The 14,769-nt window shown below is 33.7% G+C and overlaps 2 protein-coding genes across 2 annotated transcripts; one reads left to right on the top strand and one right to left on the bottom strand.

Moving 5' to 3' along the window:
* Nucleotides 1-6: 6 nt before the first annotated feature.
* Nucleotides 7-4,671, bottom strand: LOC132740327 (toll-like receptor 4). The gene is made up of 2 exons (XM_060728202.1): nt 4,459-4,671; nt 7-3,460 (listed from the first exon to the last, which is right to left on the bottom strand). The coding sequence occupies exon 2, from the start codon at nt 3,455-3,457 to the stop codon at nt 551-553; it is 2,907 nt and encodes a 968-aa protein (XP_060584185.1). The 5' UTR covers nt 3,458-3,460; nt 4,459-4,671; the 3' UTR covers nt 7-550.
* A 1,666-nt stretch (nt 4,672-6,337) lies between these two features.
* On the top strand, nt 6,338-13,868 carry LOC132740326 (uncharacterized). The gene is made up of 9 exons (XM_060728201.1): nt 6,338-6,821; nt 7,416-7,589; nt 8,557-9,685; nt 10,333-10,443; nt 10,877-11,055; nt 11,698-11,760; nt 12,033-12,120; nt 12,759-12,847; nt 13,338-13,868. Exons 1-9 carry the CDS (start codon nt 6,519-6,521, stop codon nt 13,866-13,868), a joined length of 2,667 nt encoding a protein of 888 aa, XP_060584184.1. The 5' UTR covers nt 6,338-6,518.
* Nucleotides 13,869-14,769: the final 901 nt, after the last annotated feature.

Here is a 14,769-nt window from a genome sequence, read left to right as displayed (position 1 = left end):
TAGTTGTGAAATATATATTCAACGTGCTTTTCATTGATTATAAAAACCCAACACAATAAACTTAGATGTATTTCTAAAAATTAGATATATCAATGTTTATTACATAAAAACATGTTAATAATGGTGAAATAATGTCATTTGATACAAAGGTACACATGATATATTATTTTATAAACACAAATCTTGCGGGAAGGGCTGGCTTTAGTGATAATGATTTCATGTTTTTAAGCAATGCATGCGGTGCTCGAGATTTGTTCGGTCTTAAGTAGGTCATGTTTCCTTGTTTTGGCTGGGATTGAGAATTGCATAAGCGGTCTCATCAATTGCCATCAAGTTATAATGTACGTGTACATGATTGACTGAATACAGATACTTAAACAACTGTACAAAAATGGCAAACAAAACAACATATCCCTCTCAAAACATATACGAACGATGTGTAGAGCACAAGACGAACAGTTTTTATACAAATCTTAAATTATCTTTTTGTAACGCTCTAAAATAATGTGAAACTCGATTTCATTGCTGGCGTTATCATCATCAATTCAATCTATACCGCACCGTTGCTTTTATTGCAAAGACGTCGTATTTGAGATGTACATTCCTTCCAAAATATCTCCTCGTCACGGTTTTCCGGTTTGTTCGGATAATCCATTATCTTACTGCAATGTAAATCCTGAATCATTTCCGCATCTTTACCAGTCATTTCATCCAATTCAATTCCAAGTATTGAAGTTTTACAATGCCTATTCAGTACATCACATTGCCACATGTGGACAGCAGTTCTCATTCCAACATCATTGCACCAATCTTTGGAGAACACAAATAATACCACCCGACTTGAATGGATTGCCCTACCAATAATCTGAATCAGATTTCCATTGCCTTGTATATGGTAAACTTGCACGAATGCAACTAGATTACTGGCTTTTAAAACCGGTCGCAGTTTGTCCATAACAAAGTCTTTATCGTTGTGATTTCTTCTCATCCGGTCTGCATCATCCTCTGGAGCGGAGGCAACGAAAACATCATATTTGTACGTATCTCCAATTTCTTCATAGTTCGTTCTCCTAAAATTAATTCTAAAATTATAGTTACAGAATACAACATAATACCAATATTGAATTTTCCAGCGGTGTTTGTGTACGATTATCCCCAATATGACATTGATAATAAGAACAAGGGCGATGGCAAGGCCGACCATTACACCAACATATGACTGGCATTCCTTTTTAAGTTCATTAACAATGTTCTCAAGGTGGTAAAGAGATTCTATATAAACTCTGCTCAAATTCTTTTGATGGATACATTCCGAGATTTCAATATCTAAGCCATTGTTTTTGTCGGAATGTTCCAATATCCAGTTTAAAAAGTCTATATTATAGCAGTAACAATGAATTCGATTCCTGTTTAGATTTACTTTTAAGCTGTTATTCTTTGACGGGTTTTCTATACTCGCAGCGATAGACTCCAATTCACATCTTGTCGTTTCTGATAGTGAACTTATGTAATTTAAATGCATATCTAGATATCTAAGCTTTGTCATGTGTCCAAGTTTTATTTCAAACTCTTCAATAACATTACCATATGCAAATAATTTGACCAGATGCCGTTGATACAGGAGAAAGTTTTTCGGGATTTGGTGTATTCGATTATATGCTATGTTTATCAATGTGAGTGACGTGAGAGGTTTCAGTATTTCGCAAGAATCGTTATATGCAAAAGAAGAGCCCAACATATTATCATTTAGATACAATTCTACTAAGTTAACAGCAAATTTGAAAAAGTTTCTAGAAACATTATAACAGTAGTTCTCGGACAAGTCTAATATCTGAAGTTTTTCCAAACCAGCAACTGGTCCTTGCCAACAGTACAATAGCGACTGGCTTACGTTCAACTTTTTTAGGGAATTATTCTTATTAAGAACCATTTCAAAAATTGGACTTGCTAGATTGCTGACACTTAGATCAAGGTCTTCCAACTTTGGAGGCAAATAGCTAATGATAGTTCCAGGTGGAATGTAATTGTCCTTTCCTATATATGGACATGTGAAAGATACTGCATAGTCTAATATTTCATCTAGATTGAGATTACTTCTGGCTACATTTTTTATTTTATGTTGTAATATATCTACGTTGTAGCTTTCCTCTTCAATTATTTCAAAACGATTTATATCAACATTATTCTCCAATCTCTGAGTAGAGGGAGCGTTCTTTGAACTACAGTTGCTTCCATTTCTTGGTACATTAATCTCTGAAATATGTTGCATGTTTGTGAACTCCATTTCCTCATTCTTAAGCGAACAACGATTGGCTTCAATTGTGTCTGTTTTATCAGCGCGGTGCAAAATTGTCCATTCTTTAGTGAAAAATTGATATGATAAATCTAGGTGCGTTAAGTTCTCCATGTATCTTGACATGAAAATGTAATAACCTTGGTAGAATTTATTCTCTTTTAAACTAACCACTTGTAAAGTTTTCGGTAAGGTCTGGAATACATTTAGCTCTATTAGTTCAATACGATTGTTATCCAAATGAAGTTCCCGGAGTGGTACATGACTGAGAGATTGTGCCATTCTTGTTGTTAATATCACTATGTTTTTTTGCGGCTTGGCTATTTCAATTTCGTTTAAAACTAATGTATCAATTTTGTTTTGTAAGCTACTGAGTGCAATCGATACTCCTGCCAGCGTGAGCTGACGATTTACAGATATATCTAAGTATTGCAGATTCTGAAGTTCTTTAAACGCGTCCTCTTCAACCTTTTCTACGTTACATTTTCTGACATAGAGGTGAGTTAATGAAATAAGATTATCGAACATTCCACTGTTTATGTTAGTCATGCAATATTCTGGACTTCTCCATGGTGGCTCGATGTAATCTCCAGCTAGGCGCAACACTTTAAGAGTACTGATATTTCTAAATCCAGGACCGAATTTCAAATTTGGGCGTCCGTCAATCCAAAGTTCCTTTAATGACCCGAGTTTTCCTAACTGTTCATCTGGATATCCTTCTTTATCCTTATATGTCCCTGTTGTTCCATACATTTTCAAGACTTCAAGGGATTGTAGATTATCAAAAAGCATTAGTGGTGTCGTTTCATTGGTGAGTGGAAACTGCTCATTTAGGGAAATATTTAAAACCTTTAACTTAGAAAGTCCATTAAACGTATAGTCTGAGATATTTTGTAACCTCAGAGAGTTGTTGTATAAATCCAAAATAATAAGATTGTTTAACTTTTTGATTTTTCCATTGTCTATGCTTTTTATAGAATTTGATGACAAGTTCAAAACGGTTGTTTCTTTACTTATATGTTTAGGAATATGTTTAAGACCGCGGTAGGAACAGTTTACCACGGTTGGCATGGAACAGTTACAAATTGTGCATGCATCTTTAATCACTTCCAACTCGGCAAAAACGAAAGCTGTTAAAAGCGTAGAAAGCAGATATACTTCCATGATCTGAAATGTGAAAGGGTGTTAAAGTGAAATGAATAATAATTAAGAGTTTGAATAAAACTAAAAATTAAAAAAAAACCCTGATAAAATCAAATGAATATTTGTATTCACGATTGCAAAAAGCTTTTACGAATAAAAAGTTTGATAAATAATAATAGCGATGTTTACAATTAGAGTAAAAAGTAGTTCTGTATCATGTTACTTGAAGGTTACAATCAATATTTATAAGACATTCTTGCCTAAAAACTAGGCGCCTATAAATAAACGGAGGAGAAAACATGCATAAATGGATAGATTCACGTGGCCACACGCCATTATTGTGCGTGACTCAGGGTGCAATATAAAACAGCTTCTTGCAATATGACAGTCCCAGTAATGTCATTACCAAAACAGAACTGTAAAATGACACCGCACTTGCACATAGAAAGCATGACAAAATATTTTTTTGTACGCATAACCAATAACGAAATGCGGAATGAATTATCGAATAAGACGAAAAGATTGATGCACGAATAGCGCAAATGCACCTTCTTTGTGCATTACCACCTACATAAGCATCCTCATTTTTACCGCATATGTTATGCACGAAAGATTGCATTTATCTTCTTTTCTTGCATAAAAGCTTAGTACGCATGGTATACGTTAACTGTGGGCGTATTAATACATACATTAATGAATAGACTCTCGGACTCTCGTGTTGTTATTATCGCTTTAAAGAAAATTCAATATGCAAAATATTGTTAGTTTAAGTATGGGTCGCTACCCGTTCAATTTCTTTGACGGAATTATTTGAACGTGCAATCTGCAATCATATATTGTAAAAACGACCATTAAAATTGCTGTGTTACTACATCCGGTACGGACCGGAAATAAAATTGGTTTGCTATTTACGTATTTCTGACTCTAAAATGTTCTTTATATAATTATAGTTTTTGTAAGATTTATTTATATATAAAATCAAGTGTTTTATAAAACGAAACAGAAAAAGTTTAAATACTTACCGCTTTTCCCTGATCACAGATAAATAATCATAGATTTGAATGTTACTGCAATTTTAAGTTTTTCACTATACTCTGTCATCTAAATATATGTCACATTTTGTTCCTTCTCTTACTATCAACCAACGATCACGGAAAATATTACAAACTTACGACGTTAAGATGTATACAAAAGAATTATTAAAAATACCCTTATACAAAGGCAAATTCTTTTCAAAGTTATGTTGGTCTTTATATTGGTTTTGTTTCTTTTTGTATAATGCAATTGGAAATCCCTAACATTTTTTTACTGTTCGCATATTTTTCCTCTTTCGCATGGGTTTCAATGCACTTATGTAGAATAGTTAATGCATTATCTTGCTTGAACAACTCCTTTTTAAGATACATCCAATTTCATTTTAATCAAATACATTTCTGACTACATATTGAAACACAGTTAAAGAAATTAAATCGAATACAAGTATAAAATATGGTTGTCACACCTATACAATATTATAGAGCTAGCCTGACCAATAGGATGAAGCGATTTTTGACTGTCAACCATTTGACACTAGAGCAAGGTGGCGTACCGAAAGGCAAAATGTACCAGATGAGGTGTTTTCAGAGTCGATGACCGGATCCTCTCAGATGTCTCATCATGAATTTAAAGTGAGCCATTGTCTTCCACAGGAAAAAAATTAACTATATTGAAATTATTTCTTTTTGTGTGGTGCTCCAAGACTTATTTTAGTCTCAATCTTCGCACAATTGAAAGGCTTTCAAAACTTCTAAGGAAATGTGTATGCAACAAGTTTATTTAATTATTTCCCTACATTCGTAATTAATTTCTATATTTACTACACTTTTGAAACTTATCTGGAATATTCAAACGACAAGCGACAGAACGACCGACCAAACATTAAAATGACCATTCCTAAAAAACATTTTCAGCGAACAAACATTTTTCGCAACAAAGGAGACAACATTAAATAAATCGCCAACTTTTTACAACGCGTTTATATAGTGTTTATAATGGTGACACGTTTTTCGTAGGTCTTAAAAAAAAAAAAGAAAACACACGCACGCACGCACACACACACGCACGCACGCACGCACGCACGCACGCACGCACGCACGCACGCACACACACACACACACACACAACAACAACAACAACAAAAGAAAAGAAAACAATAACATCAACGAAAAAAAATCAATAACAACGAGCGAACGCACAAATGAATAAACACGCACACTTGCAAAATAACATGGAGTAACATGATCTTCTGTTTCTGTTCGAAACGTACAAATGATTTTATTAATTATCTTTCAGAAGTGCTCTTGTATAATGCCAGGTATATACTATTATCTTCTTGTTTTGATCTTGACACCCCTTCAAACTTACAATAGACTGTTAGAAATTCAAATGAGGACAAGGATGTTAGGTGTATGTATAGGTTATGGTATATATAGGTTAGTGTAATATGATACTACAACCACGTGTACATATCCCAATTTACACTAAAATAGGATATTTTGAAATGTTACCTTTCGTAAACGAGTATTTTTGGCTGAGATAAAATACACAATTTCAAAACAAAACTAGGTTTAAAACTTTAAAAATTGAAATACATATATGCAATTTAGATTTGAAATCTACATGAAGACAATTCAAATATAACATGATAACATATTATGATTATAATGTATTAAAATAACCATGTCTATATATATAATTTATCTATCCTGCTATAATGACAGGCACGAGAACAAAAATAATGTTTTTATCACTCTTTTAAAACGTTTATATTATTTTGATCTGAATTTAAAAAACATATTTTAGGCTAATCTTTAATCCGTCATTAATCCAGATATAGAATTGTTCTCGTTTTTGTCACAACGTACTTATCAAATGAATGGAATGTCGAAGTGAAATACTATGTATTTATTGTAATGAAATTCTTATTCAGTTGATAAATGAAAATTAAGCATATTTTACAATATATCGTGTAAGGATGTTGCTGTCTGATTTTTTCTTACTGTCATGGCGTGTTCTTCTGTCTGCTACCTAGTTCAGAGTGATCATGAGTGTAAGTTGGGCTATAACGGATAAACGCTATGAACGTCAGCCATGGAAGCGCGAAAACTTTGATGGATACTTTACTGATATACGGCGTGCAGCGCGAAAATCGTTACCAAGGCGACCAAACAAAGATTTATGCGGGTTACTAGGGTTACCTCTACCTTCGCAGAGATCTTTATCTCCATCGGATGGTATCCAACGACAAAATATTGCAGATAAATTAAAAAATGCACCAGTTGCATTGAAACCAATTACTCTACAAGAAGTTGAAACACAGGAGGTGGTTGAGCAGCAAGGCGTTGGTGTAAGTTCTTATAGCATCTTTATTACATAAAGTCAACGAAAATTTGCTTTTAAAGGCACATTATATGTCAGAATTACATATATTTTTTAAGTCTTAGAAATGTTAATTACTGTGTTTGATAATGTTTGAATCATTTAGAGCATGTTACATGTTTAAAAACCGGCGAAAGTATCGCTGAATGTGAAGTAATGTGTTGTAAAGGTAGAAAAGCCATAAAAGATACAAATCTATATGAATATACCAAAAAAAAAGAAGCAGAGATAGTTGCTCTTTATGGCAAATGAGTATTTTTTGGAAACTGTAACAAAATACTAAATATAAAAGGTTTAGAAAAATAAAAATGGTAGTATTTCTGGGCATAATGGGCCTTTAATGAAAATATTAGGTGCAGTTATACATTTTTCAAATTTATTACATTTCAACTTGAAAACTAAATTATAATAAAAGATAAATTCACATGTAAAGAACCATTTTAATATTTCTATTATTTCATATAAGCATTTTTTTCAATATGTTGGTGCGTCTAACGGCATTCCAATAATAAGACTAAAACAAAATTGGTTTAATCATTATTTACTTCTTTTCTTATTTCAGGGTGGTTCTAGCAAACTTAAATCCATACTTTTGTGTAACACATCAAGAACCGAAAACTGCAGTCAAAGGGAGAAAACCGTAATTGGATTCAGCGTTTACTTTGCGCTCATCATCTTCGTGTTGTTGATTATTGTTCTAGTTCTTTCAACAACACTATCAAGATCAAATGAAAATGTAAGTGACATATTTTCTTTTTCTTTTTTCGCCGTGAACAAGGTGACACATAGCTGACGTGAAATACTGCATGCCTCAAGTTGAGCCAAAATATACTGGGCTATATTTGCTTTTCTTTTGTTACCTAATTTGGTAATTAACGTGAGTTGCTAGTGCTGCTTTACACAGTGTAAATTATTTTCTTTGTTCACTTCAAAATATTTCACTTTTTTAATACATTTTTGAATTTTACATGAAAATTAGCATAAATCTTGAAATAAATATTGAATTGAAACGATCGTAATATTTAAACAACTTTTCGTTCACAGTGTGATTAGGTAGACACAAAGATATGCTAAGTAGAGATTTAATAAATTAAATCCTTTGATCCGGTAACTTTATTTCATTTACGGCAATCTCGACTTTTAATAATTTTACTATGTGTTTTTATTTCGATCAAAATATACAATCATGTACTAGGTATACATGTATGACTTGCTTTATTGTGCGGCAACAATGTTAATTGGCAATGAATTTTTTGCCAAGCACTTTACTTGACCTGGCCTTTTAAGAGATGAAGCGTGACTGCTTTGAATAGGTGCCTTAGTTTAAAACTTTTTTTCAAATTTAATTAAAATGAGCCCAAAATTGATCCTTTTCACTAGGTAAGAACAACATCTTAATGTAAAGAAAACAACATCTTAATATAAAAAAATATACAGTCAATTTCATTTGGACAGTAGACGGGCGGGAATATTTCAACTTCATAATTTTTCAATGTCATCTTTTTGAATTGACAATTTTGACTTCAATGATTCATAATTTTAACATTTTGATTTCACGAAATCACAATTTTTTTCTTGCATTTGTCTGTTAAGTGTTAAAAATGCAGTTATAATCAGCAATAAACTGAACTAAACCGTTACTATGCCAGAAAAAAGGGAATGCATTTAGATATAGAGTTTGAAATTTCCTTTTGTGTTTGCAGAATAATTCCAGCAGTGAAGTTGTACGAACAATAACATCAACAACACAAACAGTTACGACTCATGGCTCTACACCTGGATCAAATTTTCTAACATCAAGACCAAGGATTAAAACTTCTGTTGATAATATATCAACTCAATCAACATCAAAAACATCATCTGCATCATCTAGAACATCAAAACAATCACCAGATCTTACTATTTCAAAAAGTGTTACCTCGGCAACGAAGCGTACATCAGAAACAACAGGAACAAATAAAGTAACAACGTTTAAAGCAACTGTTGTGTCTTCAGAAAATGAAACACAACCATATGCAACAACTACGGCATCTCTGTTATCAACGACAAAGTCATCTACTCCAAGGTCATCAAGTAAATCTTCTTTGTCAGACAGTACACACCAAATAACAAAAAGTTCCATTTTCTCGAAATTATCTTCTACGGGGATCTCAACTAGATCAAAGTCTTCAATTGTATCATCTGTGTCAGGCAGTACACAGATAACAAAAAGTACGTTACTCTCGACATTGTCTACTTCCGTGTCTTCAAGCGGATCGAAGTCCTCAGTTGGACCGTCAGTGTCAGGCAGTACGCATGACATAACAAAAGATACAGTTTTCTCGACCTTGTTTACTTCGGGGTCATCAACTGGATTTAAGTCCTCAACAGGATCGTCTGTGTCAGGCAGTAAGCATGCAATTACAAATAATACACTTTTCTCGTCATTATCTACAGTGTCTTTTATAAGTAACTCAACCAAACATGGGACAAACAGTGGAGTGAACAAAATTTCAGACCCGACCTTGTCGCCAACTACTTCTAAGGTCACAGTTGACCCGGTGACCTCTCAGGATACGGTTAGCACGGAAACATTGTCGCCAACCACGTCTCAGGTTACGGTTATCCCGACTTTGTTTGCAAATTTAACACAATGCACATCAAACGTTTGTTTAGCTGCAAGTAAAACATTAGAAAGGGTAGACTTTGGATGGAATCCGTGCGAAAAATTTTACAAGTTTGCGTGTGGCAATTGGATAAGAAAACAAAAATCCAAGGAACATAAGGGCGAGCAAAATGTTCCGGAATCATTACAAGCAGAACTAAGACATGATCTTCTTTTGAATATAAAAGGTGTTTTTATCATTACTTAACGCTTTAATCAAATTATAAAGATGGTAAAAGTAAATATATATACGAGTGAAAAACTGCAAAATGCGTTTCTGTTATAACTGTCGTACATATGTGTACCTCTATAAATATTTAACCTGATAAAAGCTATGCTATATCACAAAATTGAGCCGCGTCACGACAATACCAACATTATAGGTTTGCGACCAGCATGGATCCAGACCAGCCTGCGCATCCGCGCAATCTGATCAGGATCCATGCTGTTCGCTATCAGTTTCTCTACTTGTTATAGAGTATGTAAGCGAACAGCATGGATCCTGATCAGACTGCACGGATGCGCAGGCTGGTTTGGATCCATGCTGGTCGCAAACCCATAACGTTGGTTTTGTCATGGCGCGGCTCAAATGATTCACAATTAAGACCATGCAAACAACAGCTATTATCCTACAAAAATTAATTATAAGTAATATTTTATCTTTGAGGGAAAACTAACAATTACCAGTCATTTAGTATTGAAATACTTATCAAGGTAATACACGTAAATGCGTATGTAAGAAATTCATTATTCTATTTCAACGTAGTTGAAAAAAGTTAAATTTCTCCATAATCTAATCTAAAACTAAGAAAATATTGACAAATTGTATTTTCAGATTTATTGCAGCGTCCTTACAGAGATGATGAAAGTTTCTCAGCCAAGCTTTCGAGGCGGCTTTATCAGTCATGCCTAGAATCTAATAGCCAAATTGATTTGGAAAGTGATGGTAAATACTTCTTTATTGCATGTTTTAACATTTATTAATTAATTACATGACCTACTTTGATTACATTTTGCTACTATTATAACAATTAATTTCACATTCAGTGTTACTTTCATCAGGGGATAAGCATCTAAAATACTCTTAAGCAAATATCTACAAACGTAATGAAATTCATGTTTGTCCTTTCAAAAGAATGACAAAATTGTTTGTTCCTGAGGCATAATGTGCCTTTAATATATTTGAGCCGTGTCATGACAAAACCAAAAAAATGGGTTTGCGACCAGCATGGATGCAGACCAGCCTGAGCATCCGCGCAGTCTGATCAGGGCTTACAAACCCTATTACAAGTAGAGAAACTGATAGCGAACAGTATGGATCCTGATCAGACTTTATATTTTATATTTATATTTTGATTGGCATGATATATCTGTTGCAGAGATTCAAGAACTCCACAACTTTGTAGATTCGCTGGGTATGAATGATAATGCAGACATACCTAGCACTGTTGAGGAGGTGTTACGTGATGCTGTGACAATGTTTGAAGTCTCAACTTTCTTTAAAATATCAACAACCCCAGCATTTAATGAAAATGGAGACTACGTTACTGCCTTGAAGGTAGGTAATGGTATGTTAAATATATTGTGTTACGATGTCAGTTTAAACAAAATATTTAATATATTTAATCCTGAGGAATTTAACCGTCCGAAATGCTCTTTATTTGACCTTATCGATAATTATAATTTAAAGTACAGCGATTAGCTATTGATATTAAAAAATTACCATTAAATATAAAGTATTGTAATTTATAAACATAAATCAATTCTGAACATTAACCCATGCTTTTAATACTAACAGCTCCACCGAGGTTCAAAGGACTAAAACATAAAATCAAAAATCTGACATAGAACCAACTGGTAGCTTAAGGCCTTAAGCGTACACGACATGACGTGTTAATGTCGCATCAGAAGAAAGAAAAATGTTAAAAAGGCGGCTTATAAAGTTTTGGAAGCCAGAACTAACCAATCGGGGGCACTTAATACTGATAAAATGTAAAAAAGATAATAAAAAAAAAACCGGTATTCTCAAAATTAAGTTGTAAAAAACAACAACATTGTTTAGTGCGATTCCCAGCCTAAATTAAGTAAAAAGGGACTCGTCAGATCTAAATTGCCCTCGGTTAGCGCATCTCAGTTGCGCAATTTACACACACGTATACTAATTAGCAAAATACGCTCGTATTTTACCTTTTATTTCCAGCTGGAACCAACGTCAGAGTATGTTCAGTTAAAGATGTATAGCAATACTGTGATCAAAGGAGAGGTAAATATATATTCTGTTTCAATTACAAGCTTTATATATAGAGATATATTCAAGAGAAAGATAGAAACGAGACAATTTACGTCTTGGAAGTAATGTGTCATGCATTGCGTTTCAAAATCTACTTCATAATGTATTATCTAGCAACGACTGTTGTCTACCGTGCAATCACGATAATTACCATCACGTGATACACGAAGTTCATATACATTTCACCTTAAGAAAAGCCATTTGTAATGGGACGCCAACTTATGAACAGATACTCTTTTTTCCAGGAATCATACATATATGTAGACAGGTTAACAACACTTCTGCAGTCATACATTACCACAATGGGATCAAGACGAAAACGTCAAGCATCTGGTAGGTTGTATTATGTGTGATGATATGCAGACAAACGTGAAACCTATGTGATATCGTATTTAACATTTTAATTACTGAAAATACATGTACATACATTTTGTGTTGCATACAATGAATGAATGACCTAAGGATGTTACGTTCTATTTAGACTATATATATATATATATTAATTAACTCTTAAAGTTATCAATGGAAATCCTAAGAATTATATTAAAGTTTGCACTAATCGTAACAAAAATGTAAAACTTTCATGACATTTTTAAATAATTGAATTCCATGGCATATCCATTTAGCGATTTTAACCTTATCAGATTACACTGTAACATGCATTTATTGCGTTATTTGGATTATGTTCTCAGAAAATAATTCAGCCGTGTCACGACAAAACCAACGTAATACGTTTGCGACCCGCATGGATCCAGACCAGCCTGCGCATCCGCGCAGTCAGATCAGGATCCATGCTGTTCGCTTACAAACCCTATAACAAGTAGAGAAACTGATAGCGAACAACATGGATCCTGATCAGACTGCGCGGATGCGCAGGCTGGTCTGGATCCATGCTGGTCGCAAACGCACTATGTTGGTTTTGTCATGACGCGGCTCAATTATCTTCTATAACTTATCATTTTAAACTTCAGGAGAAAAATCTTCCAACACAGCAATAGACTACGAAGACTTATTCGAAAAGGTTCTTCGGATTTATTATATTGAGTCGAATATCTCCACGGTAAATTATTTAAAAAGTAATTATAACTGATGAATACAACACGTGATTAATATTTTCAATAGCGGCTATAATAGATTTGCTTTGCAATATAAAATCGGACCAGTTTTCACATTCGTGCAGTTGGACAAGACTCTATGCTGATGGCTTTTCTATTTTGGCTAATATTAAAACCTCAAAGAACATAAATGGACAGCTCCAAAGCAGGATAAATCCATTATAAAAATAAAGTGGTGGCATGGTTAAATATATTGTCAATCTGTTGATTTAGGAAACACATATTTTAACACCTAAATACCTTCGTTTTTATCAAGCTTAAGGAATGTCGGTGGTTCTAGTCAGGTGCCCGTTCGTGCCTTAGGGCACCTAAGGTCTTTCTACACCAGTAAAGCTGGACCGTCGCCATATGACAAAGTATACTCTGTCGGTGTGACGTAAAACTCAATTAAAATGAAGAAAAAAAAAAACCCTTAATTTTCATTCTTTGATTCAGATTTTAGAAAATACCAAAACAACAATAGATCTGCAGTACATAACGTTTCAATATACTTACGCTAACCTGAAGACAGAATATCCTTCATTCATGTGGGACGCTGCTATTGGAACACTACGAGATGACATTCCTGTTCAAATAATAAACGCGGACTACTTTCACCAACTGGACTCACTTTGGAAAGATTTAAATGAAGATGACCTTAAACTGTTTGTATTCATGAGCGTACTCACTAAACGGGTATTACCATATGTAAGACAACCTTTTAGGAATGTGCTTAGCAACGTCGGGAACGGCGGTAACCAGACTTATACAGAAATAGACTGTGTTGAATTGTCACTAAACATTGCGCGTGAAGAGATCCACGCGCTTTATATAGGCCAATATACTCAAGAAGTTCTAGCAAATCGGTTGAAACTTACTGATATAAAGAATAAAATTAATGGTGCTTTTCAAAAGCTTTTATCCTCATCTACATGGGTTAAACAGGGTTTTAAACATAGCCGGCTCGACAATGGCGAAAAAATATGAAAATGAATTTTTCACCTTGAAAAACAAGCGTCAGACAGACGCTCTAATATCACCGGGAGAAACAATCGTTCCTGTCTCTGGCGTTAGAGTTACATAAACAGAAATATGTGTCCGAGATGAGTAGGCTAGGGAAGAAAGTATCAGAGATATCAATGGGACTGGACAAGTACACAAGTTTTACTTTGATGCACATTTAAAATGCAAAGGTAATGTAGTTTAGAATATCGTTTAGTTAAAAAATGTAATCGCTTGATACAGTATTAAATGCTGTAAGTTCATATTATCTTGCAATTAAATTATGTATGTTTGTGCCCACTTAAATGTAACTAGTTTTCAACTTAATTACATGATGTTCACTAAATTCAATTAATAATAATTTTATTGCCAATTAAATACAATTTTCCTGGTATTGTGACGCTTGATACAGTATTAAATGCAGTATTAAATACCTTGATATTGTGATGCAAAGCGCCCAATAATCATGATGCCTATTATGATGCCTTTTTGTTGCCAGCATTTTACAATAGTTTGATATCTTATGTTAATATTTTGCGTGTAACTTGTTTGTTAGCGGCAATGTTAAAAATAATAAATTATTATAAATCAGAACCATGCTTTAGATCAATGCCACTGCTACAGTACGCAACTCAAAATGTCTGTGTGTCAGTACTTTTATGGATTCGATGTTAGACTTAAAAAAAACAGTCTCAGATTTTATTTAATTGCGTATTAATGCTTGCAGAAAATTTTCGATGCGACAACACTGTGTCACAAATTTCTGCAAGTATATAGGGAAAATTACCAGAGCTACATCGGAAAAAATATATACCATTTTGGATCGGCAAATATTTGCTTTGAGCATGGTATATGTTTATAATTAAAATATTGTAAGGTATAACAA

The sequence above is a fragment of the Ruditapes philippinarum genome, unplaced genomic scaffold, assembly GCF_026571515.1.
Source record: "Ruditapes philippinarum isolate M1 unplaced genomic scaffold, ASM2657151v2 ctg18117_1_1_1_1, whole genome shotgun sequence".
NCBI lineage: Eukaryota > Metazoa > Mollusca > Bivalvia > Venerida > Veneridae > Ruditapes > Ruditapes philippinarum.
This window is presented reverse-complemented; position numbering and strand designations above follow the sequence as displayed.

What these genes read in the sequence shown, in the direction of transcription:
- LOC132740327 (XM_060728202.1), bottom strand. Translation starts at nt 3,457, where the DNA reads ATGGAAGTATATCTGCTTTCTACGCTTTTAACAGCTTTCGTTTTTGCC.
- LOC132740326 (XM_060728201.1), top strand. Translation starts at nt 6,519, where the DNA reads ATGAGTGTAAGTTGGGCTATAACGGATAAACGCTATGAACGTCAGCCA. An exon ending in AATTGATTTGGAAAGTGATG is followed by an intron (nt 10,444 to 10,876) that starts GTAAATACTTCT and finishes TATCTGTTGCAG; the next exon opens with AGATTCAAGAACTCCACAAC. An exon ending in ACTACGTTACTGCCTTGAAG is followed by an intron (nt 11,056 to 11,697) that starts GTAGGTAATGGT and finishes TTTTATTTCCAG; the next exon opens with CTGGAACCAACGTCAGAGTA.